Raw genomic sequence first — 23617 nt, 5'->3', positions numbered from 1 at the left:
ATTGGTTGATCAGTGGATAAAGACAAAAAAAAGTGGAAGTTGTAAAGCTGTGGCAGAGCTCTTTACAAATTTTTCAGGTGGGAAGTGCTGGTACTGGAAAGAAGAAGAGCATTATTGAGTATTGTTGTGCTGTATTAACACCAGGGAGAAGTTTCGAGCAAGCAAGACGCCCGGTATACTCGACAAGAGTGAGACGACAAATAGTAAATTAAAATTGTGATGAAAAAGAAGAGATCCAAATACTCTGTTCTTGCAAGATAAAAAGAGTGGGTATACTTTTCGTCGGACGATGGTTTTGCATCTCTGCCCTTTGAGAACACCTCTATGTTCCTTGTTTTTGGCCCGTAAGTACCATCCTAACCACAGGAGGTTGTAGCGTTCGCCCCTAGCGGTTTAACATATTCCTTCCATACATCCAGAAACGCCCTTCTATCCTCCCTATTCTGGAACTTGATATCCAACTCCGAGTACCCAAATCGGTTTAGGTTTCCTGCTCTGGAACTCACGCTACCATTACTTCTGCCGAAAACACTCCGCGACGTAATCGAGATCGCCGAAGATGCTACGGAAACATCTGTACCTGAGCGAGCCATCCCAGGAATCTCCATTGAGTCATTGCGTTTCCGCGAGAAGGTTGGACTCCGGGGCGTGGCAGGATTGCTAGCGACTGAGCTGTTGGAGGATTTCCGACGCTGGAAGAGTTTATCTGATGTCCATTTCGCCGGGTCTTTGGAGAAGACTAGGGTGAGTTTATCGCTGTCTTTCTTGAAGATCGAGTCGGCCAGCCATTCGAATGCGTAGTGTGGCTCTTCGACCCAGTGGCCCTTGTCCAGTGCACTGGTATAGAATAGCAGCACAAGGGCATTGAATGTCACCGGGCCATTTTGCTCCAAGTGAGTTTCACTTCGTCTCCACAGGCGAAGGTTTCGTCCTCGACATTCGGGAGAATTCTTGTTGGACGATATACTCAATATAGGTCGGTCGTACTTTAGTTCTGCGGAGTCGGTGCCGTTGTTGGTGTAGAGTAGCGTTTGAAACTTTTCTGCTGAATCATAACCATTGAATGTGTATTTGATTTCCGTCCAGTGCTTATCTAGTTTGCCAAAAGATCCTCGTGGGAAGTCCACCGATACCTCACCATCGGCGTACGTTGTTGTGAGCGGTATCGATGGACCCGTAGCAGGGAAATGCTGCATTGTCCAGGGTCTTGGCTTATTGTCTTTACTTGAGCGGTATAAAGTACGTAGTGAGATACCAGTGTCTTCTCGGTATCGCCAATGCACATCGCATTCTTTGGTTTCAACGACAATGCGCTCACGACCGTGTACGTGTTCCGCAGATTGGCGTTCGACCTGAACCTTACGACAGAGACTGTTCCATTCCATCGCACCTTCTCCCAGCGCGATGGTTGCAAGGGAAGTGACAGAAAGCCTGTGTCGTAAGGGACGTGATAGTGCACTCTCGGGTGTGGTGCCTGCTGTGCTTAGGCCGAGACCAGATACCGAGAGGCGGGAGTCGGGCGAGTTACTGAAGCTACTGCGTGTCGTTGAGACGGACGATCTGTTGTTTCCTATGTCGTGGGTGATTGTAGTATCGGTAGGAGATTGTGCCCAATCCATGGAACTAAAGTAGGATGACTCGATGCGCGGACTCCCCGAAGGCGGTACGGGGGACAACGGTGTGCTTGAACCTGGTCGGATGGTAGTCGAGGAACTACTCATGTGGTGCTGTTCAAATCCTGAAAAGTTGCCCGAATGTTCTGTGTCAAGGGTATATGTCCGTTGAGGAGCGGGCGGCATGCCTCTAACCTTTTGTTTCATTGCATCACTAGGCGCAAGATGCGATCGCTTCTCAGCGGTAGTACGCTTGACGCGATTCTCCTCGATTAGAATAGCATCGTCGACCTGTCTTCGCAAGTGATACAATATAGCTGCCGTCTCAACATCGCCACTTGGTGCAGCAGCGGGTGTGTCCCCCAACGACAACGGTCGCGTGAGACCTGCCTCCTGCGCAACGCGGTCGTCTTCGCTTTGTAGCCAGCGGTCGAAAATCCTCCATTCACTATATAGTGGATGTTCATCAGGAGCAGGTAGGGCTAGTGGAGTGCCTTGCGACGAGCTTCCTAGCGCGTTGTTAGTGTAGGATCGGCCTCCAAGACTCATGGCTCGAAAGGGGGGTGCATCAAGAAGTCGTTGAGTCTGCTTGGTTGCGTCGAGGTGGAGCCGCCTAGGGTTCAGTCAGTACGAGCTCACCGCATAAATGAGGGAGGTTACTGACAGTTGTAGGAAAGAGATGCACATGTGCAGCGCCTGGTAGTGGCCGGAGATCTGCTTCCTCAAGCCCTCAATCTCTTTCTCCTTGCCCATATACTTAATGGTATATAAAAACTTCCTAATTCCCATCTTCTTATCAACCAGGTTTTCTGCATATGGTTCCAGAGACCTTTCGCACTTCTCCAGCGTCACTTCAAAATCTTTACATGGAAATGGCAGCGGCTTCCCATATTCCTTCATAAGCTCATCCAGCTCGGTGAGACATTGGTGGAAGGTGGTGAACTCGCGCACGAGAGCTTCCACCTGCGCTTCGGAGTTCTCGTTTGCATCTGTGTCCGAGTTAGCATGCTTCGAGGGTTACGGGAAAGAAAGCGGAAAGCGACATACCTTTGAAAGCGATGTACACGCGCGTCGAAACCTCCAGCAACTTTATGACATCGGACGGACTAAATCCAAATGACATGTCCCTTGGCTTGCGCCGCGCTTAAGCGCAGCTGTGGTGGGAATGCAACCTCTCATGCACTACTAGGACTGCTCACAACAAGGGAGAGCAATGTCGCATGAGCACCAGGCACCCAGCAGGAAGGGAATTTGTTGTAGTAGGTGTCGCCTGGGCACCCTCCCCGTTCTCTCCAAGGGTCACTGCAGGGTCTATCCCAAAGGCAGACGGTTCTTGCATACAGGCTGGCTCAGCATATTGCCTGGCGTTTTGCTGCGGGCCAGGCACGCGCCCCCGTCGAAGCTCATCGGTGCCGGCTGCACGATGGACATCCGCGAGCTTATCGAAAAGCTGGAAGAGTCGTGTTTTGATGCATGTGGCGGTCCTGCTCTGCCTCGCCGAAACAGGTAAGGTGGGTTGTGTCGATCAATGAAATTGCAGAGCTCAGAACGTGGGTCCAGGAGCGAACGGCAACCGTCAACTACCAACACGCCTAGGTATCCACGGACATTACCAGGACTGCATGAATTTGCCCTCTATGACTCTTCTCGCACACATCGGTGCGTCTTACGTGAAGCTCTCGAAATATTTTATGGGAAGAGGGTAACCTTTCGCCGTTACGCAGCCCTCCGTCCATCAGGACACCATGTAAACACCGCAGATGAAATGCAGCGCCATCCGATTATAGTGACCGCAGAACCAGAAGGAACAGGACCGAGGCTTCAAAGCGCCTTCCTTGCAGCGGCCGGCGCCACCAAGGCTAACTTCGCGTGAGGATCGAAATGAACACGAACATAGTGAGCCGGAGGAGGGCGCCAGCCCCTATGCAGTTAAGTTGTTGACCGGTTTGCCTATTTGCCTAGGGCTGTGCATTATCTCCTGGCAGAGTCTCTTTCAGTGGGGTTGTGTGTAGTGGAGGCTGAAGCGTCGCACGCCTGCAATATGAACGACGAGATTCCATGATGACCTTGCGCAACAGTACTTATAACCAAAAGGCTGAAGGACTGTAAGAGTTGACATCCTACACGTCTTTGCCTAACCGTATCGATATTTTAACCGTAACGATATCTATGGGGCTCCGCAATTGGGTTACGCGCCCAATCAGAGGCCATCACATTGGCGTCGAAGACCTTACAGCGGGAGGGCGTGGTATTCCGGTGCGTCGTGTTTCCATCTTTGCACACGAGCCCTTCTTTATCTTGCCTCCGCATAGTCCAGAGCAGACAGCTAACAACTGACACAGGAAACAAGACGGCGACAATGGACGCTCCATACCATTGATCAGGCACCCTTCCAGGTCTGGGTTGTCGTAGTAGCCGGCATCGGATTCTTGACCGATGCTTTTGGGCTCTTTGCTCTGAATGTTGTCACACCCATGTTAGGCTATGTCTATTGGCCTGATCATAAACTGGATGGTGTGCCTACGGTTCCATCTTCTGTCAAAACCGCTATGATGTGTTCGACTCTCGCTGGTACCATGCTTGGCCAGATCGGCTTTGGATTCGCGGCCGACATGCTGGGACGAAGGAAAATGTATGGAATGGAGCTAGTAATCATCATTGTCGGCACCATGTTCCTGCTGATGAGCTCGAATGGCGAGAAGAACAGCATGGCTATTGGAGGCTGGTTGGTCACGTGGCGGATCATCATGGGTAAGTCCTCCACATTATGATAGACGTCCCAGATATAATAACTGACACCTCCCAGGTATCGGTATTGGCGCGGATTATCCCCTTAGTGCTGTGGGTATATTCCTATACATAGAGGATTTCTTGAAGGACTAGGGCTTACTGTGATACCAGGTCATTACGGCCGAGTTCGCACCTCGAAAATATCGTGCACGCATGTTGAGTTGGGTATTCTTCGCCCAGCCAGTGGGACAGCTGCTCGCCAACGTTCTGTCATTTGCAGCAGTAGAGGCTTTCAAACCATGGATTGAGACGAACGCCCAAGCCTGCAATCCAGGCGACTTCGAGTGTTTCCGCGCCATCGATCGGCTCTGGAGGTTAGTCATCGGTATTGGCATCATCCCCGCGGTCATTGCTCTTGTTTTCCGCTTCACAATACCGGAATCGCCACGTTATAAATTGGATATTCTTCAAAATACGCAGTCCACGCTCGAGGACACGGCGAATTACTTCGTCGGTGCGCCGAAGCGGCACCCTGAGGATGGTCATGTCGAGATGCTCCCTGTTCCTGCAACTCCAAATATCCAGACAACCGCCTCGAGACGCTCGTCCAGCTGCTCTGAGATTGCACCCGACGAAGTAATCGACAGCGATAGCGAGTCCGAGGCACGACCAAGCGATGAACAGCTGCGTCCTGCCACAACTTCAATGCCTCAACTTCCACCGGGCGATCCTAGCTTCGTGCCACCTCTTGCCTCATGGGCAGATGCGAAGAATTTCTTCATCGTAGAAGGAAACTGGCAGTATCTCGTCGGAACATCTTTGTCGTGGCTATTCCTTGACTTTGCGTGTACGCAAATTCATTCTTAGCTCTCTACATTACATCCACTGACATATTACTAGTTTACGGTCTAGGTCTTTCGTCGCCACAAATCGTGAGCCACATTTGGGAGAACCCAGATTCAAAGCACCCGTCCTCTTTATTCGAAACACTGCGAAACAACAGCTTGCACACACTCGTAATGGTATCAATCGGAACGGTGACTGGTGGCCTATTGATGATAAAGATCGTCAAGCATGTTTCGCCAAAGGTAATCCAGTTCTGGGGCTTCCTGGTTCTATTTGTGCTATTTATAGTGACAGGAAGCGCTTGGACGAAGTTGCTAGACAGCAGTCGCTCGGGCTTGATTGTGCTGTATGTGCTCAGCCACATTGCATTCAATCTGGGGCCGAACGTAACAACATTCATCGTATGTCCCCAATACCACTTTGCTTTTCGCCTGCACCCAGTTGACCATCTGACAGATACCTGCTGAGATATTCCCCACGCGCTATCGTTGCACATGCCATGGTATTGCAGCCGCTAGTGGCAAACTCGGCTCGTGGATAGTCCAGATCTTCCTCGCCTACGCTTTCAAGTCCGACACCGTCGACAAGCAATTTAACTGGGAGCGCAAGTACTTCGGCAACGTTTTGCAGGTGATGAGCGCCTTCATGGTCGCTGGCGCAGTGACCACACATTTCTTAGTGCCGGAGACGAGAGGTCGTGATAATAAGAGTCGAACCTTGGAGGTCTTGGCCTGTGGTAAGAAGGTGATAGATGAGCTGAATCGCCAGCGGAAGAGGGAGGATGAAAATGATTAAACCCACATCCATTCTCTATAGTGAATTGAATCTTGTTTGTAGTAACCGATGTCTGATGTCCGACTTTTATTAGATACATACTACGAATGGTCGCAACTGTAATTGATAGTACCAAATTGTGGCTATTGTATGTCTCGACCATTGATATACCAGAATATCCTTTTGTGTTGAGTGCGGCCGTCGATTCTAGACTGCCAGGCCAGAAGTTTGAATTACTGGAAAAACATAAAGTGTGCAGCCACCGTGAGCTCCAGCCTTGATTGAAGAAAAGAGATGAAAGCTATTACCCCAATGTGACTCAAAATAAGTCCCCGACCACCCGACTTGAAGATGCGATGGATGCCACCTTACCGGCATCGGATGAAGAGCTCTAGTGATTGTTACAAATGACATTCGCTTTATACTGTCAAATAGTAGCGTGCAAGCAAGGTCAATAGAGACAAACATGAGGTGAGTACACAAACAAGTGATATTACTATGGAAGGCGACAACACGATAGGTGAGCTGCGAGAGTTATTGAAATTTATTATCATTCTGGTTGATCACCATACTACTTATCTTCGCAGCAGGATAAATAATCAATCATGTAGTAACGCCTAGGTTCAAAGCAGTAGCACGTTACGGAGAAGAAGCTTTCGGATCTTTCTTCATAGTAACAGATTTTGTGTCTGGTGTCTTTAGACCTAGCTGGAAGAGGACGTTCTAGAAGAAGGCGCGCATATTAGCGAGTTGCATTGGCATATTATGAGCAAGGAAACTTAAAGGTAATTTATGAGGTGGTAGACATTGAATAAAACGAGGTGCTAAGAGTTCACAATGATACGCAAATTCTAATCGATCTCCATGACAATGCAATAGCAAATAAAGACTGAGTTATCTCATCGAAGTTTTACAGCCCACCGGTGCATCGGAATGGCTCTGTACAAGCGTACGCTTGATGGTACGCTGGACTAGCCTTACCGCCGCTAATCAGATACGCGGCCCACTTCTTCCACGACCTAGAGCGCGCACCACATACACACTTCTGGATCCAGCACCAATGAACCATGTCTGCATGCTCGAAGGCCTTGGTGACGTTAGTAATAACAGCGCGCCACGATAATCCACACGTGCTACAAACATGCGCGATAGGAAGGTCAGTAGTCGACTCCCCCCTCCCATGGTCTTTACGCAAATCAGAGCCGGAGTTAAACCATGGCTCGATGATTTTGGAGGTTATGCAAGTAGAGCAGAGGATATGGGAGCAACCGCCGCATACCAAGTAGCCTAGTGGATGCTCGCCTGGTAGAACAACGATATGATTCGTGTGGGAGCATTTGTCACACGACCAGGTCCCGGAGATTTGGTCAGAAGGATATGAGGATGGATTCTCCGCCACCATTAGCAAAGTCTCGTTCTTGAGTTGCTGAAGTTGATGTCGAAGTCGAAACTGCACGTCGTGATTAGCGCTTGCCGGGTGCGGCGTATCTAGCTTGGAGAGAACCTTTTGAATAATGTTGATCATTTTGAGGTCGTAAATTGTAATATGATGGTTATTCTGGGTTGGGTTATGACTGAGAAAGGGGAGGTTTTCTCGGACGTTTTGTGGTACATGGGACATCATTGTTGAAGTACATACTACAATTTAGAAAATGGTTTCCCTCTCACAATGCACGTAGTTGATAGACACTGAATGGAAGTATGGAAAACTCTACTTTAATCTACATTGTTGACTGAGACACTACAAGCAAATGCCTAGCTGACCCTCCAGTGACAGCTTCATGAAAAGCTGGTGATTGATTGAGCGCTATTTAATTAGATGATTAAACGCAACGCTGAGTGACAACGTGCGTCGAGATTCCACGACGTATATGTTCCTATTCTAAGTCAACCAGCATGCTACAGTCCCCGAGGACTTCAACTTCCTTCTGTTGGTTATTCGCCCCACCGCCGCGCATAACCAGGTTCTAGCTGCCTCTGAGGGTCAATCATTAGAAAGTGAGGAGGGCAACACTCAACTTCGATCCACTCAGATGGTGCCTCGATAGCCTCGACGTTCACAAATTGGCGCAGCAGCCATACGAGGATCTGCCACCACTTTCGATAAGGAACGGCGTCGGGGGTCTTTTGGTGCGCCTCAAGAACCTGACAGCACTCAACGGCCGCAACTCCCAGGTCACCTGGAAGACGCCTATGTGGTGGAGAGCTTTGGGGTCTTTAGCGTTTTTGACTTGCCAATAATTGATTACATAGATGTGTTGAACTGTAGCAACCAAGCTTCAACTCGTGAAGGATCTAGTCACGTGATTCCCAGCCAAATTGGAAAGGGGGCTGGGCTTATATATAGGGGCACCTCTCCGTAGTTTGAGTCTTCAATCAATCACTTACTTCTGCCATTCAATGATATTACCGCGGTCGTGATGGTTAGGAGTTGTATGATGAAGGGTTAAAGAATAACAGGGAAGATTTTTGTTCAATGTAGACACATGAGGCGACGAGGAAGCAAACATCAACGCTTGCGATAGTGTGAACTCAAAGCGCTATTTAACGGTTGGTAAATTTAGGCCGCTCCGGTCTCAAATACTATCGTTGTCAATATCCCCAAAGGAAATAGACTATGAATCGAAAAGACGCGAGGAAAACATAGAGCGGAGAGAAACCGAATCAATAAGGCCATAATAAAATACTATATCGTTGCTAGGTTTCCCAGAACTTACAGCGCAAATCACCCTTTGGTCTTACGCACACAATGATATCTTACTGCCAGATCGCGGTGATCTTCTTCCACCATAGGCCTGCAACTTTTCTCTTCGGCACCTCCTCAGCAAGTACCTGCTCCATACCGGTATACAGATCCACCTCCTTTGGATCGTAAGCCCATGTGTCATGCCATGCCCAGATTCTGTGCCCTCCGTAGAAAAGGAAAAACATTGGAATGCCGACATACGCTGTGAAGAAGCTGCTCACGTTCCAGTTTTTTGGCCAAAACACATCAAAACCATTCACCAGGCAGAGGAAAGTGAAGCTAATGATGACGCACCATGCGCCCCATTTTCCGACGGGGGAGCGGTAAGGTAGATCGGTGATGTTCTGTGCTTCGCATGCTTTGCGGAACCGTAAGAAGACAATGCCACAGCAGATCCAGGATATGAAACCAGAGGTATTGGTAAGATTGACGAACCAATTGAAGACTATGGAAGAATTGGAGCCAACGTTGAGGTAAGCGAGGGCGCAAAACATTGATGATGCGGTAACAGCCCAATATGGAACACCAGACTTAGTGCATGACTTGAAGACAGAGGGGGCGTTGCCTGATAGTGCTAGCGCGTATAGTGAACGAGAGGACAGGAAGAGAAAGGAGTTGCCTGATGACCAAGCACTTAGGATGATACCAGCGTTGATGATCGAGTCGAGGACAGGGATACCGGCATTCTTGATCCCCGCAACGAAAGGCGACGCAGCTGCGCCATGACCCCCGCTAGTAATACTCGGATCATCCGATGGGCAGATGACTCCGATAGCAAGCGCTCCAAAAACATAGAAGACGAGAAGGCGATATACGTAGCGCCGTGCGGCCGTGGGTAAATTCCGTCTCGGGCTTTGCATTTCGCCGCCCGTAGCGACGAGCAGTTCTGGCGCGAAGGAAAAAGGAAAGGCGCTTAGAGTCGTTGTTGAGAGTAAAGCCACAAAGCGACCAGTGTTGCCGTCTTCGAGGTATGTTTTGGCTGCGCCTGGGTGTCTCCAATACCTAAATCCTAGACGATCTTTTTGTGGCCCGCCACCCCAGAACAGGATGAATGATAAGAAGAGCAGGCCAAGTATCATGACGACCTTTGTGCCTGCAAACCAGAACTCCGTCTCGCCGTAGAACCTGACCGGGAAGCAATTCAGGCCCACAATTACTATAATCATGATCGTTATCCAGACGGCAATATGCACTGGCGGAGACCAGTACTCGATGACTAACCCAGCAGCCGTGATCTCAGATGGAATGAGAATGCCTAGTGAGTAGAAGTAGAGCCAACCCAGCCCGAAGCCCATAGAACGAGATACGTAGCGGTAGCCGAACAGGTTCACAGATGATCCAGGTGTCGGAAGGTACGCAGCAACCTCAATAATACCGCAAATGGTGCAGAAAATGAGGAAAGACAATGCGCAGAACGCGGTGAGAAGGAACGCTGGACCACCACGATGGAGCGTTTGGCCAGTCCCAACGAATAAACCAGTGCCGATGGTACCTCCTAGGGCGATCATTTGCGCATGTCTATGAGAGATTTATGAGCTATTGGACCGTGAAAAAAAAACGGATAAACATACCGAGATTTGAGACCTCTCTTCGTAGTCTCATATCGCTCATCAAATATGTCTCCTCTTAAGATGTCCGGATTGACCACCGAGTTTCTCTTGCGGCTTGCTGCATGTACGTTCCCAGAGCCATAATCGAGATGGTTCTCTCCGGCATAGACACCAGGCACTTCGACCTTCTTCTGGGACATGGTGGTGTATGTGATTCAAGATCAGACCTTGAAAATCGAAATATGTTTAAGAGTGAGCTCGAAGATACTGCAAGAGTCTATAGGCGTGGGCCGGGGCTTCAATCCGTCTTACCTCCTAGCATTTCAACGCAGTTGAGATAAGGGTACCCTGGGGTAGGATCAAGTAACCCTGTCGTTACGCCATTTACCTAGCCGCGTAACCCAAGCAATGCTTGCGCCAGCCGATCTCTCCACACCAAGCCAAGAAAAAGAAGCATTTACTGAGAGGGGTCGAGATGGCGCTACCCGACGTCTTGAGAGAAGCAAATCGACAACGTCGGAATAAGGGAACGGTAGCTCAAAGTTGTTTATCACAGGGATTTGGATGACATGCCGATAGTGGCTGCGATAAGACGATACCGTGCAAGATAAGCTCAGTATACATACCTTCGCGGGTCGATGCTTGTGGATGGTATGCATACGAGACGTTGACGTTGGTTTCCCTGGCATTTAGGAAGTTGATGATTCGTTCATTATTGCTTTCTATGCAGAAGAAGTCGATGGCAGCGCCGTTGCGGGCGCCGTGTCCGAATGGACCGAACGAGCCTAACTTAAGGCGACAGCGTCATGTCTCGTGTCTAAGTCGCATGTCTACCGTACCATCGCCGGGTCTGGGGTACGGGATAAAGTGTTGTTGCGTGGGGTATATCCAGTGAGAACACACTTCGTTATCGTGATTCACCGAGCAGCGCATTCTAATTCCACCTGGGACTAGCGTGCGCTGACTTCAGGTGGTAATGCCAATGGTACCACGGCTTTTGGACGTTCTTCTTGCCCGCCACTATGTCGATCATGGGATACTACGCTCATGGATTCTTGTATCTACTTGACCTATAGCAGAATCAAGAAATGGTGTTTGTGGCTTCAGCCACCGAACCACCGCTGCTCGACTTTAGTCCACAAGTTAACTTGCAGCCGTAAACACAGAAGCAATACCGCATGACAGCCCTGTTGACAACATGCAGAGCTTTGCCAAAGATGGTCTCGATAATTAATTAGCTTGTACGGTAAGTTTTGTAGATCTTGCTACCAGGACACCATGCACAAATACACGGCTCGGTAATATTACCGAAGCAATGGATCGCGGGTAGAATGAGATGATAAGTTGCGTTGGCGTGGCCGTAAGCACGTTTTCATGTGCCGCTGCGATTGGAAGGGTTCTGTTTGGAAACCGCAGTGTCGCAGACAATAATGCTGAAGCCTTGTGATTTGAAGTGGCCTGGAGGCCTTTAGCGTAATATGTAGTATTGGTAGACTGTACAATAATGAGGCGGGTATACTATAGTACCTTGACTGGCTATTGAACTGCGCCATTTGATCACTTGTCTCCTACCATGCTAGCTCGTTCTTTGGCCTCCTTCTCATCTCTTCTGGAACGCAACCCCATGAGCAGACCTTGACATTGAGAGGGTGGAAGATCCCGTAACCAGCACCCCAGAACTCAATCCACTCTGCCCTTGCAACGACGTATGCCTTACTGCATACGTGACATTTGCGGAATTCGCCGTAGCCGCCAATGTCATTCTTCAATGCCTGTGTGAAGATGGCATTTGCGGCGTGAGGAATTGGATCATGGAGCATATTTCTGAGGTCCTCGATAGTCAAGTGGTCGCGATGTCGCTTTTTGAAGACGTTGTGCAGCGAGCTGGTGATCAGCGAAGCGACTCGTGAGGTTGAGGGTGGCGAGAATAGCGACGAAGAAGGAAAACCGTATGTACCACGATTAGTGTCGATAATGACTGGGTACTCTGCATCATCGGAAGCTGGCTGTTTCGTAGAGCCCTTCATAGTATTGCCGGCCTGGTCGAAGAAGGAAACGAGAGTCCTAGCAATGTACCTTGGGGCCACAGACCTCACATCATCTAGGTGTAGTGTAGGATGGTGCTCATAGTATCCATCGTCTTCTAGGTTGACGTCCGCCTCGTCGCGCATTTCGCCACCAAAAGAATCCGCCCAGGATTCAAAGTACCGTATTCGCCAAACAGCCTGCTCGGGGTCTGAGCAAGAATCCAAGGAGCCATACAGGTCTGGCAACTGTTCGCTTGCTTCGTATTGTTCTAGGTCCAGAGCTGGATAGAAAGAGTCGGTATAGAACAATGATGGTACCTCAGACCTGGCGTGACCGGCGGTGAAGCGAGCGGAAGGCATCGGCTCTAACAACGGGTTGCCGATAGTGGTTAGACGCTGCAAGGAGCCATAGGGCTGGAGAAGGTGCAATATTTCGAAGGGGAGGCATTTCAGCTTGTTCAAAGACACATCCAACGTTTTCAGGTTTTGAAGTTGACCAATCTGTTCAGGAAGTTCTTCGATATCGTTGTTCCTCAAGATAAGTGTGGTGAGAGAGTGAACATCGAAGAGGTGGGGTGTGAGTCGACACAAGTTGTTTTGACTAAGATTGACGTATAATTCGGGGACCATAGAGCGGTACTGGCCTTCTGCGGGGAGGTCACTTCCGGGGTCTGGCGAGTTCTTGATGACGGACACAAGACTGCCAATCTGCTTGATGTCGCTATCTTCGAGGTCGAGGTCTCTCCACTCGTATACTTCCAGGTTTCTCTCCAGTCCCGTGCGCAATTGAGAGCAGAAAGCGGCTTCTGCTCCGCTGGTCTGCGGCGGTTCTTCGCGTGCGAGTTCCATTGGAAAGGGTGATTTGTGTTGTGGCAGTAGGTCTTCGGAGGTGTCGGAAGCGTCGCTCAGCATATATACGCCAGAGTCGAAGTTGCGCGAGATTTTTGTCTTCTTAGGCTCTGGTGTATTGTGCGCCGACTCGGCAGTGTCCCACCACGCGCCTTTGCGTTTGTTCTTATATATGCGCGGTGATTCGTAATTGGTCACGTCCACCGACTCGCGGGAGTCATCGCTGGAAAATAGGGGCGGGGGTGAGCTCGATTTGGGTGAAAATGAACTCTCTTGCGGCTCGAAGAAGGGTGAATTCGAGACATAGGCTGTGCTGGCGTGCGGAGGTGAAGATGGCGGAATCGCGTCGCTATCCATGATGTAGTATGTGGTGATGTCAGGGGGTATAAGCCGTGAGGCAGATAAGTCAGTGACTATAGGATGAACATATACCCCGTTGCTGAAGGTCGTCGTCGCGACGAAGAGGACTCGAAAGACGGCTGGCGAGGACGCGTCCATGGATGTGGACGCGACCCCGCTAGTGAACCAGGGGTCCAAGACCTCGGGATGCCGTCATGGCCCACCCACAGATAGCGTTCCCACGTGCATTGTTACACATCAAGACGTTTTACGAAGAGTATAGATAGATTGCATGAGGGATCAATGCTGCTTCGTTGACCAGAATGCTACGGCAGCTCCATATATATGTTACGAAGGACGTTGGCATGACCGAACGCCTGTGATCACCAGCCTTTATCACTAGGCCTCCCACGGTTGTCGCCATCGATCATGTTACTGTAATTTCCAGCAAACTCGTTTGATGTCCCACTTGATGCAGACAGAGTGTAGACTGTCATGGTGGCACTACTCTATGTTGTGCAGCAAGAGTTCTAAAACTGGGCTTGAACGAAAGGAACAGAAGAGAAGAGACCCAGTCGAGTTACAGATTAGATGGTCTCTGTTACTGTTGTCAGGCTGCTGCTGTGCCATTCTAGGACGATGATCAAAAACGTAAGCAAACGTGGGATATCTTCGCAAGCGCCGAAAGGAAGGAGAATACCCCTTGTCAAAGATCACAGCCCAGACATCCGCCTAATAGCCGCGTTCCGCACCAGCCGCCCCTCCATCTCGATATCACTCCCTTCCAGCGGCTCGCCTTTGGACATGGCAAGCTCTGTCATGATCCTACCCATAGGTTGTGTCGGCGTCATCAAGCCCTTGTATACCACGTTTAGCGGTGGAATCAACGCCTTCTTATACATAGCCTGCTTCGGCATGAACGGATGAATCTCCGGGTGGTTTGTCCAGTCCACTGCACCTGGTCGTACGTTATAAACCTTAAGGTTGGGCGTCTGCTTACCAAACTCGAAGAGAGCAGTTTCGATTTGTCCTTTGACACGGCCGAAGATGGGGGTGAAGATGCCTGGTGTCTGGGTAGCGCCTTCGCCGGAAGCGTGTACGAAGGTGAACGGCGAGTCAGGGTGCAGTGTTGAAAAGGCTTTTGCGGCTGCGAGGGGGTAGTCTCGTGTGATTTGGGTGTATTCACTTTGCTTGGAGTCAGCTTTCACCCCATGTAGCAAGTACAGAAGGGGCTACGCACTCCTTGCCCACGTCGTTCTGTGACACGCCCTGCGCCCAAACGCACCCATGGGCGTCCTTCAACTCCTCTAGTAGCGTTTGCTCGTAGTTCTCGTAGTCTTTGTGGATGATGACCTTGGCCTTGTCGTGACCCTCGGCCATGGCTACGGGTCGTCGACTGAGGATTGATATCCGGCTGATGCTCTCCTGCGCGAGCATGTTATGGAGCACGCTCGCTCCGATGAGGCCCGTCGCGCCAGTCAATATGAGGTGCATCGTAACTGCTTTATTTCGGTTGGCTCTTGGGTCCAAGGGTTGAGGTAGGAGGTAGAGCGCTTGCAAGCGGGCTTTCTATATATGCTGTGAGGGGAAGAGGTAAGCACTACTGCGGTGGTCAGTTTCTTGGGAAAGAGAAAGCCTAGAATGTAGCGCTGGTACATTCGCGTCCCATCTGAGTAGCTTCTTGCGGCATTCCGTGCGCAACTCATCCTCATCCTCAGCGTCGTATAGTGGAGACACAATGGAGATACGCTCCTACAGCCGACGAAACAAGCCCGGCGGAGATGTTGCTGATGATGTAGGTCCGATCGTCGTCCGTTGCGCTGAGGACGGCTAGGGCGGCTTGACTAAGCCCGTGCCTTTCAGGAGCAAGGGATGTCACATGCAAAGGCCGAACTGTGTCGCAGAACCTCATCCAGTCCATCCCAAGTATGCATGTTATCGACATGGGAATCTTCCAATATATCACCGCTTTGTGAGCGAAGCATCAATGACAGGTTGGCAGGCTTCGACGGCCCCTGGCGATCATGCGTGCATGCGTGGGTGGGCCGGGATTTCGCTCTACCCTATTGCCGGCCAGAACCGCCATGTCGCCAAAATCAGGAAGGATGACAGCGTTTTCTGTCCGGCGGAGTAGTTCAATTGCCTTTCCTTCCTTACATTCACTTTCTTATCGTTTCTTCGTTCAAGTCGCTCCTTTCCCCCAGCCTATCGCTTGGTCTGGAATCGCGCCAATATGGCAGCCACCGAAGCTGCGGCGGACCGCCGCATCGTGTCCTCCGTCTTGCACCACCTGTCGGATATGAAGTACAAGGAGCGTCGACAACTAGGGCCGGATCAGCCCGTTGAGTTTATGGAATTTCGACCTACCCTGGTGCCGTCTATCCTAGTGAACAAAATGTGGGCTGACGAAGGCACCTCCCTGCTTTGGAAGCGCTACCCGCATCTTCCGGCTCTGAGCGGCATGAACTTCGATCGACGGCAAGAGTATGCAAACAAGGTGGAGCGACTCTTCGTACTAGGACCATCGTCGGATAGTGACGAGGATCTGACATACCTAGAAGGACTGACGTGGCCGAACCTGACGAGCCTTGAATTGGAGGTTGACTGGAAGGCTCATGGCAGGAGCTTTGAGAACATGCTCCATGAAGGTCTTGAGCATCTGGAGTTTTCAGGCCCGCAGACCGGCGACTCCAAGTTCATTGCCGAAGTTCTTCTTCCCACCTTGTTCGCTCCTTGCAGGAATCTTCAAAGTGTACACTTCGGCCCAAGCGCAATCGACCCTGAAGACCCTGTCCACACTCGCGCTTTGAGCGACGTACTTGACTCTGTACCAAGCATCAAAGACGTTCGAATTATGAACACCAACTTCTTCGGCAAGGATCTGCTTTTTGGTCGCTTGATCCAACGCCCTGGTCTAGAGGCGCTGGAACTTGACCTTGATCCTGGCCTACAATTACTATCACAGCTTTCGAGCCCCAGCGCGTTATCTTCTCCGTTTGCCTCACTCAAACATCTCCACATTATGTGCTACCCTGAGATTGCACTCGCCCTTCCAGGTCATTTACGCCATATTGAGGACTTGCAGCTCGATGTCGCACGAATACCGAACCAGCCTTTTCTGGATTCAGACATGAGCATACTGGATGAGCTACTCGATGCACTTTCGCAATGCCCAAAGCTTCAGTCACTGAGAGTCAACATTGGCCAGCTTGCATTGAACTTTCCCTCATCCTCGTCGTGGCCATTGCTTTCTGGCACAACGCTGATTAAACTTGCGACTGGCTGCTCGAAGCTACAAGATCTCAGTTTACTTGCCTCTGAATCAGCTGCCATCGACGGGTCAATCATTTCTAGTGCTCAGTTTGACGAATTTTGCAGGAATGCACCACATCTCAAGAATCTGAGCTTAAAGTTTCATCCTAGTACAGTCATTGCCCTCGAATCAGTCGCCATTCAGAGCTTAGGAAAACACTGTGCCCTACTGGAAGTGCTGCGTTTGAAGAGTGCATTACAGTTACCCACCTCAACAGTGCTCGATGTACCGTCACGTAGTGACACCGCTCGTGCCACAAGCACTCCATCCCAGATGATCGATAATCCACCAGTGATCACGGTCAATGGAATTACTCACGGGGACTACCCTGGTACACAAACCGTGTCCGTGAAACCTTTATTCCCACGCTTGACCCACCTCGCTCTTGCCCGTCCCCAGTCCATCCTTTCCATCGTTAACGATACCTATACAATATCATCTTCATCACAGCCCAGCTCAATGATTGATTCATCAATCGAAGAAGATCTTGTTCGAACGTGGGCGCAATACCTGCTAGCCAATTTCCCTCGCCTCGAGATACTAGAGGCGTGGGGTGATTGGGCCGGGCTTGACAATGAGTCTTTGATTTACTTTCTGCCATTGGAGGAGGTACTGGCGAGTACGTGGGAGTTTCTAAGCGGGGTAGAACAGGATATGTGGGAGGATGGAGTAGACTCGGACGACCTCGGAGCTGATGTTGAAGACTGGGGTGATGAGTTTGAGGAAGACATCAGCTTTGATAGTCACGGCAGCGGAGAAGACTGGGAAAAGGCTAGTCTAATCAACGAGTTCCCGGTGCAGGACATCCATAGTGTGCATCTGGAAGCATACGAAGAAGAGCCAGAGGGGTCCATCACACCCGGGGGAAAGCCAGACAAAGAAAAGGAAGCTTTCTTCGAACATGTCAAGGGCCAATACATTGGCTGAATAAAGGATATAATGCACGGCACTGCTCACTTATGTTACGAACTTGCGCCTCTCTTAGATGTTCTCTTTATCTATATGGCGCTACTTGTTACTTCTTTGATAGCAACACTAGGCGTCCACTTGCGACACACAAAGAAGCCTTGTAAACAAGGCAAATTCGTATGCTGCTTGCAGTTAGGTTAAATCTTTCTCGGGGATCGTGAGCAGTGCGCAGGCATGGGAAATCGAAGTATTGAACTGAGGTTGTATTGTTGGAAACTATAAAAAGTACATCTAGGGTGGGTGACCGTAAACAGCGCTAATCCACAACATGGCACGTGTCTCCTCAGAGGTGAGTTGCAACTACGCATTAAAGCAAGAGAGGACTTTCTTTCTGCAAAGAACATATAGCGGGACGTTTATATCAAGCAGGGTTCAATGTCACCTTCATCTAAAGGCATCCCATCGGTGCAAATAAAGGAACTGTTCAGGTGCAAGACTGGAATGAACACACAAAGAAGCTCTTAGAACAAAGCGAAGGTATATATTACATGAAGTTGAATCAAATAACTTAGTGAAAATATAAGGTAACTAAGTATTTAAGAACAATGGGGGTCCTGATATAAGATAGACCTCGATGCTCCCAGCAAAAGGTACTGCAACAGTGCAAGTACAGGACCGCTCAAGCACACGACTAAAAACACCCTATACATCAACTCGGATAATCCTCTCGGAATACGTGGTTCCCACCAAACTTCCACTTCATAATGCGTTCTAAAGCAGAGGTTTTCCAAGAACACTTCAACGTGCGCACGTATGAAGAGGCCAGTAATATATATCAGGCTAACTCAGATTCTGGTCCTCGACTACCCTTATCGAGTTGTACGAAGCTCACGCTTCCATACGAAGCATCGAGCCACCCAGGGATACCCTCATTTGAAGAAATTGCAATAGGCATGAAGAACAACAAAATCAGCGAACGTTTTGGTTACCGCGACGTTTGCAGAGTCGGCAGCGTAGTGGTGAAAGTGGGCTGGGATCACACCATAATTCAGGTCAGCGATTTCGACTTTGTCTATTTACTACACATGGCTTACAAATACTAGGAAGCAGAAGACTTATTGTGGCTCCAGGAGAACTGCAAGGTCCGTGTGCCTAAGCTATATGCACTATTTAGTCGAGGAGGAGACATTCATCCGCCATACTATATGGTAATGGAATTTATTGAAGGTGAATTAATGAATTACAAGAAATGGGTCAGTCTGAGTAGCGAGCAACGCGAGAAGGTCCACTGCAAGATATCAGAGCAATTGCAGCTGCTTCGCTCTGTTCCCTCTGAGGGCTATTATGGTCGAGTCAAGACTCAAGGCTTCTACCCCCAAATAACGTTCGTACAAACAGATGGGGAGCAGATTCGTGGTCCATACAGATCATACGAAGATCTCCTCTCAGCAATGCACGCCGCTGCTGAGATACAAGGAGGAATCACGATCAGTTCTGAAAACGATCCCGAAGTATACACTCCAGAGCAAAAGCTTCACCTATCAGAATTCAAATTCAGACTAGGTAAGTGCAGCGGACACGAACCTAAGCTCACACACGTGGACCCCGGAATGCAGAACTGGGTAGTTCGACCACTAGATGGATCAATGCAGAGTGCGTCGGACTATGAGGTCACCTTCATTGACTGGGGTGGTCTTGGATGGTTTCCTGCTTGGGTGCAAATGGCAAGTTTCGACACTGCAATCCGTGGCACGTTCTATGACAAAACTACAGGATTCGATGAGAATGAAGAGAATCGGTTTCTGGCAAGGGTGGCACAGGGCCTCGAGGAGTCTTATGCAGAGGCGAGGGAGTTTTATGGCAAGGTGTTCGAATCTTGCTCGTATGGAATATATTAAGGACAGAAAATATTTAATATACGAGTCGTAAGTGTTGGATTGAATATAGATTTGAGTAAATAGATCTGGACCATAATGCTAATTCTGTCCCCTCCATTATAGCTCTGCCTTCAACCTCCTGTGCCTCAATCAAGTGACGCCAATTCAGACCAGCGTACCATCGTTATGGCGCCAAAGCGCGTTGTGATGTGCCACAATCGTGGCTAGAACCTCAGATACCCAGTTATCAAAGGCTATGCCCGGCCCTATCGGAACAGGTTGAGCTCTGCAGATCTGCGTGAAGAGACCAATATCCTTGAACCAACCAAGCTCAGCGACGGCGGTTAGCGCCCTGGATACATTGTTGTTGTACCCTATTGTCATGGACTGCTGATTGACAAAGAATTTGCGATCTCTTGAAACGCGCGCAGTAGAAGAACCTCTGATATGAATTCGAAGTGAGATCCTGTCCCCCGGCTCCATTCCAATGTAGACCAAATGCCCGTTCGAGTTTGGGCCAGTGCTGTCGTGGTCAGTATTTTCGGGGCCATCGTTGCCACGGATGCCGTTCATTTTCGTGATTTTGTGATGTAGAAATCTCTATTGATGCTGGATGGCGATGGATGCTTTAGGTGGACCGCTGGGGCTTTTCGTGTTTGCGAAAGGGAGGGAAGTCGGTTGATATGGTTTGGACTGCTTTAGGTATGCTGCTCGAGTGGAGGTAGTCCCTTGGACGAAGATTGAGAGAGTAGAAGGGGTAGGCAAACTCTTTATATACATGAATGTAAATCAAAATGCACTTTACACTGTCTTGCTGTCGACCAATGTGTCTAGTTAATAATGTCTGAGACAGTGTGCTCGTCCAAAGACGAGAAACAGGCCGCTAATGCTAAAGCCTTTGTTACTTCTCAGATCTCAGCCGCAGTCTCGGCGTTTGTGTGGTTGACGCTTTGTTTCAGGCAGCTGTAGTTTGTGGGACGTGTCTTGTTATCAAACTTGGTGATCGATTAACGTGGCGCAAACTTATCATAGAGAATTTCGACAATTGTTACACATCCACTACATGGTCATTACGGTGGCACTCAACTTTCGAATAAGCCATGACTGTCTTAACTGGAGTACATGGTTTGATGTCTTAAGAACCATACTTCATAGTTTTTGCGTTAGAGAATACCTGGACCTTGCGACTCATCTTTACACAGTAACCCCTTGCTTCCTACTCAACTACGACGCGGAAGAATTGTTCGTATATACGGCAGTACAATTGGCAAAGCTTTATGCTCTTGAACTCTGTCTCGAAGTTGCACATGCCCCAATCGAAGAGCATTCATTTAGTGCGTCGCGGGGTCAGACTTAGCTGACCTTAGCGGCGATCGTGAAGAGGATGAGAATGTTCTCGTTGCAATCAAGCGTTAAGTTGATAACACCACTGGTTATGGAGCGGGCGTGTAGGATGTGCAGACACTCGTATGGGTTCAATACGACGAGTAGATCAGATTGCCGGCTGCGAAGTGTGGAATGGTCTATTAGGCCTTAATTAGCAGGCGAGTTTGTCCCGATGCATCGTTAGTATAGATACGAAAAGGTACATTTAAGTGATAGGTTAAGTGAATCGTCTCGACCTACGTAGACAAGTATGCACAAGTGGCCGCACGTGATACGCCGACTAGGGAGAAAAGTGGTTGCAACGCTCTTGAAAAGCGATGCCATGATGTTAGTTTCCTCTTCTTCCATTTATCACGTGTGCGACAGACTAACAATCAACAAGGTGGGTGCCGCTGTCAAACATCTCTCTCTTGCAAAGGGCTGTGAGTGTACCATCTCTTTCTCGCCTTTAACCCTAACCTCGAAGAGTAGGTTAGTACAGAGCGGATTGATAACAGCCTTGTCGCCCAACCCACACGGCCGCGGTTGTTGATGCGGCGTCGTAGTTGAAGCGATGTGCAGTCGAGCTGGCCAGACTACGCGCTATCTCATTGGATGTTGCGCGTGTCGGACAATTCGACAGAGCGATCGAAGAGAGACTATAATCTCATGTATTCAAACCATTGCCCCCAACCCGCTCCCGCTTCTTCTCCCTCTTATCCGGCTGAAATCTGCGATTCAAAATCATCACAAACAATTCCGCACTCAAAAGACTTCTACAGAACCAGCGATGGAGCAGCAAGCAACACTGTGGCATAGGCGTTTGGATATCTGTTTCTGGGAGTTAGTGATTGGCAACGCGATGGTCGTCAAATTCGACTGAGCCAGCATTCTCCACGATCTTTGCACTTATCTTGGGCAACTTGTTAACGTTCTACTTCCAGCCGGCGCTAGGCGACGTACATGGCCAATATTCATGCGCTCGTGAGATCGTTTCTGGTAGCCCTGATTTCTATGCGTTTGGACATGGATTTTCAAAACAACCAATCAACAGTTCGTTGCGTTGGTGTTTCAGGATTCCAAAACGGCCAACGTCTTTTGCCGAGACTGGCATAATTCGAGTCTGTAACCTCCTATCGGCACATCTCGAACGATTGTGCAGTTAATCCAAAGGCCGGAGAACTGGACTGACAGACTGCTGCGTTCAAAGTGCGGCTAAGCGCATCTTCGTTTCGTCACCCACCTTCTTCTTCTAACAATCAATCAATCTGTTCGGTGCAGACATCTCGACAGGCCTGTAGCAGGCAGACTTGTGCTGAGAATCAGGCTTTTGGTAAGGGTTCGGTACTTCTGCAGTGCCACAAAGTATCGGCCGTCAACTGCTCCTACTCTCAACATCCATGTTCAACGCCAAAAGATCCCGTTTTAACATCCTCACTTTGTCCCACGATCCGCGGTACTGCTTTAGCGGAAATTCGAGGGTAGCTAGTTATCATGCGAATACTAGTGTTTCCCTCGCTTTCGAAGACAAATTCTTATATTCTGCAACTGTTCCTCTTCGCAGCATACGTACACCCGACCGTTTCGATACCGCAATCGTTATCCGTTCGTCAGTCATCCTTCGCAGCTCTACAATTACCCGCTTGTGCGTTGGCATGCTTCCTCAACAGCCTACTGACGGATGGATGCGCCAATGAAACTGACTTCGCCTGCCACTGTGCCTCAGGCAACATTATCGGTCGGGCGACAGCGTGTATTGAGCAAGGCTGCAACAAATCGGACGAAGATATCACAATTGAAAAAGTACGATCTGGGTGCAGAGCTCTGGGAGGAAACATTGAGAGCGATGAAGGTAGATGGAGTTCGAGAAGAACAAGTTCGACTATGATGAACAGCGGGCCGAGTTCAAGCGCAACAGTACCTACGTCTACCAGTCAGTCAAAACCGAAAGGCCCAGATGATATGGAGTCACAAGCTATACCCGCACCATCAACGCCCAATGGCACGCCGTCAGCGTCTCCATCTTGGGACAGGGTACCTACATCAACCAACCAACCGATACCGACAGGTATGCCCCTCGCCCTCCTTCCTCCATCAGACCAGCTCTCAGTGGGCGCCAAAGTCGGCATCTTCTTCAGCGTATCCTTCTTGGCCCTATCCATCTTCTTCGCGCTTGGGTGGTATATCCGTCGGCTGAAACGCGAACTCAAAGCGGCTCACAGAGCAGCCGCTGGTATTCCCGATGACATATGGCACTCTAGTATCGCCACAGAAACAGCCCCAGGGGGTATTGAACGGCAGTCCAGCTTTGGGCGAGGGCGGCGATCGAGCAGGTACGGAAGGGAGAGCCCAGTGTCGCCATTGTCGCCGCGCGACATGCAAGAAATAGTGACAGTGACGGATAACGGTTACGGTGTGCTGAAGAAGAAACGTGGCCATGTTTTGTCTGTAGTTGTTGAGCGTGAGGAGGAGGACGGTCACTCGATGAATCGGATTATTCGGGAACCTGTGCCTGGGCAAAGGGAGGGGCTGAGCGGGCCGCTGGAACTAGACGGGGAGGGTACAGGGATCGTGGAATTGCCGATTGCTGTCACGCCGCGGGAGAGAAGTGCAGAGAGGCTGAGATAGTGGACTACGGGCAACACATGATACACCCTAATGCTTGTTAGTAATCCTGAT

General features: G+C 49.7%; 11 protein-coding genes across 11 annotated transcripts; 4 read left to right on the top strand and 7 right to left on the bottom strand.

Moving 5' to 3' along the window:
* Positions 1-166: 166 nt before the first annotated feature.
* On the bottom strand, positions 167-2830 carry K460DRAFT_111668 (uncharacterized protein). Its single transcript, XM_040926556.1, has 3 exons — positions 2661-2830; positions 2278-2602; positions 167-2226 (listed from the first exon to the last, which is right to left on the bottom strand). The coding sequence occupies exons 1-3, from the start codon at positions 2734-2736 to the stop codon at positions 357-359; spliced, it is 2271 nt and encodes a 756-aa protein (XP_040788177.1). The 5' UTR covers positions 2737-2830; the 3' UTR covers positions 167-356.
* Positions 2831-3782: 952 nt separating this feature from the next.
* K460DRAFT_405862 (MFS general substrate transporter) lies at positions 3783-5984 on the top strand (the record flags this gene model as incomplete). The annotated part of the gene is made up of 6 exons (XM_040936895.1): positions 3783-3869; positions 3956-4364; positions 4420-4454; positions 4515-5190; positions 5244-5590; positions 5646-5984. The coding sequence occupies 6 exons, from the start codon at positions 3783-3785 to the stop codon at positions 5982-5984; spliced, it is 1893 nt and encodes a 630-aa protein (XP_040788176.1).
* Positions 5985-6873: 889 nt separating this feature from the next.
* On the bottom strand, positions 6874-7584 carry K460DRAFT_405861 (uncharacterized protein; the record flags this gene model as incomplete). Its single annotated transcript, XM_040936894.1, has 2 exons — positions 6874-7050; positions 7105-7584. The coding sequence occupies 2 exons, from the start codon at positions 7582-7584 to the stop codon at positions 6874-6876; spliced, it is 657 nt and encodes a 218-aa protein (XP_040788175.1).
* A 927-nt stretch (positions 7585-8511) lies between these two features.
* On the bottom strand, positions 8512-10722 carry K460DRAFT_312179 (histidine permease). Its single transcript, XM_040930207.1, has 2 exons — positions 10281-10722; positions 8512-10227 (listed from the first exon to the last, which is right to left on the bottom strand). Exons 1-2 carry the CDS (start codon positions 10457-10459, stop codon positions 8721-8723), a joined length of 1686 nt encoding a protein of 561 aa, XP_040788174.1. The 5' UTR covers positions 10460-10722; the 3' UTR covers positions 8512-8720.
* Positions 10723-11432: 710 nt separating this feature from the next.
* Positions 11433-13590, bottom strand: K460DRAFT_366461 (uncharacterized protein). Its single transcript, XM_040933381.1, has one exon. The coding sequence runs from the start codon at positions 13490-13492 to the stop codon at positions 11828-11830; it is 1665 nt and encodes a 554-aa protein (XP_040788173.1). The 5' UTR covers positions 13493-13590; the 3' UTR covers positions 11433-11827.
* A 174-nt stretch (positions 13591-13764) lies between these two features.
* K460DRAFT_366460 (uncharacterized protein) lies at positions 13765-15270 on the bottom strand. Its single transcript, XM_040933380.1, has 3 exons — positions 15131-15270; positions 14715-15074; positions 13765-14659 (listed from the first exon to the last, which is right to left on the bottom strand). The coding sequence occupies exons 2-3, from the start codon at positions 14966-14968 to the stop codon at positions 14188-14190; spliced, it is 726 nt and encodes a 241-aa protein (XP_040788172.1). The 5' UTR covers positions 14969-15074; positions 15131-15270; the 3' UTR covers positions 13765-14187.
* K460DRAFT_111590 (uncharacterized protein) lies at positions 15051-15563 on the bottom strand. The gene is made up of 2 exons (XM_040926555.1): positions 15131-15563; positions 15051-15074 (listed from the first exon to the last, which is right to left on the bottom strand). Exon 1 carries the CDS (start codon positions 15417-15419, stop codon positions 15189-15191), a length of 231 nt encoding a protein of 76 aa, XP_040788171.1. The 5' UTR covers positions 15420-15563; the 3' UTR covers positions 15051-15074; positions 15131-15188.
* On the top strand, positions 15394-18208 carry K460DRAFT_366459 (uncharacterized protein). Its single transcript, XM_040933379.1, has one exon. The coding sequence runs from the start codon at positions 15708-15710 to the stop codon at positions 17712-17714; it is 2007 nt and encodes a 668-aa protein (XP_040788170.1). The 5' UTR covers positions 15394-15707; the 3' UTR covers positions 17715-18208.
* Positions 18209-18410: 202 nt separating this feature from the next.
* On the top strand, positions 18411-19600 carry K460DRAFT_312167 (uncharacterized protein). Its single transcript, XM_040930206.1, has 2 exons — positions 18411-18691; positions 18827-19600. Exons 1-2 carry the CDS (start codon positions 18461-18463, stop codon positions 19592-19594), a joined length of 999 nt encoding a protein of 332 aa, XP_040788169.1. The 5' UTR covers positions 18411-18460; the 3' UTR covers positions 19595-19600.
* A 138-nt stretch (positions 19601-19738) lies between these two features.
* Positions 19739-20146, bottom strand: K460DRAFT_282973 (uncharacterized protein; the record flags this gene model as incomplete). The annotated part of the gene is made up of 1 exon (XM_040928614.1): positions 19739-20146. The coding sequence occupies one exon, from the start codon at positions 20144-20146 to the stop codon at positions 19739-19741; it is 408 nt and encodes a 135-aa protein (XP_040788168.1).
* A 2473-nt stretch (positions 20147-22619) lies between these two features.
* On the top strand, positions 22620-23566 carry K460DRAFT_395223 (uncharacterized protein; the record flags this gene model as incomplete). Its single annotated transcript, XM_040936037.1, has 2 exons — positions 22620-22790; positions 22877-23566. 2 exons carry the CDS (start codon positions 22620-22622, stop codon positions 23564-23566), a joined length of 861 nt encoding a protein of 286 aa, XP_040788167.1.
* Positions 23567-23617: the final 51 nt, after the last annotated feature.

This window comes from Cucurbitaria berberidis (genome assembly GCF_010015615.1).
Source record: "Cucurbitaria berberidis CBS 394.84 unplaced genomic scaffold K460scaffold_3, whole genome shotgun sequence".
Taxonomy (NCBI): domain Eukaryota; kingdom Fungi; phylum Ascomycota; class Dothideomycetes; order Pleosporales; family Cucurbitariaceae; genus Cucurbitaria; species Cucurbitaria berberidis.
The sequence above is the reverse complement of the archived record's forward strand: the minus strand, read 5'-3'. Positions and strand labels throughout refer to the sequence as shown.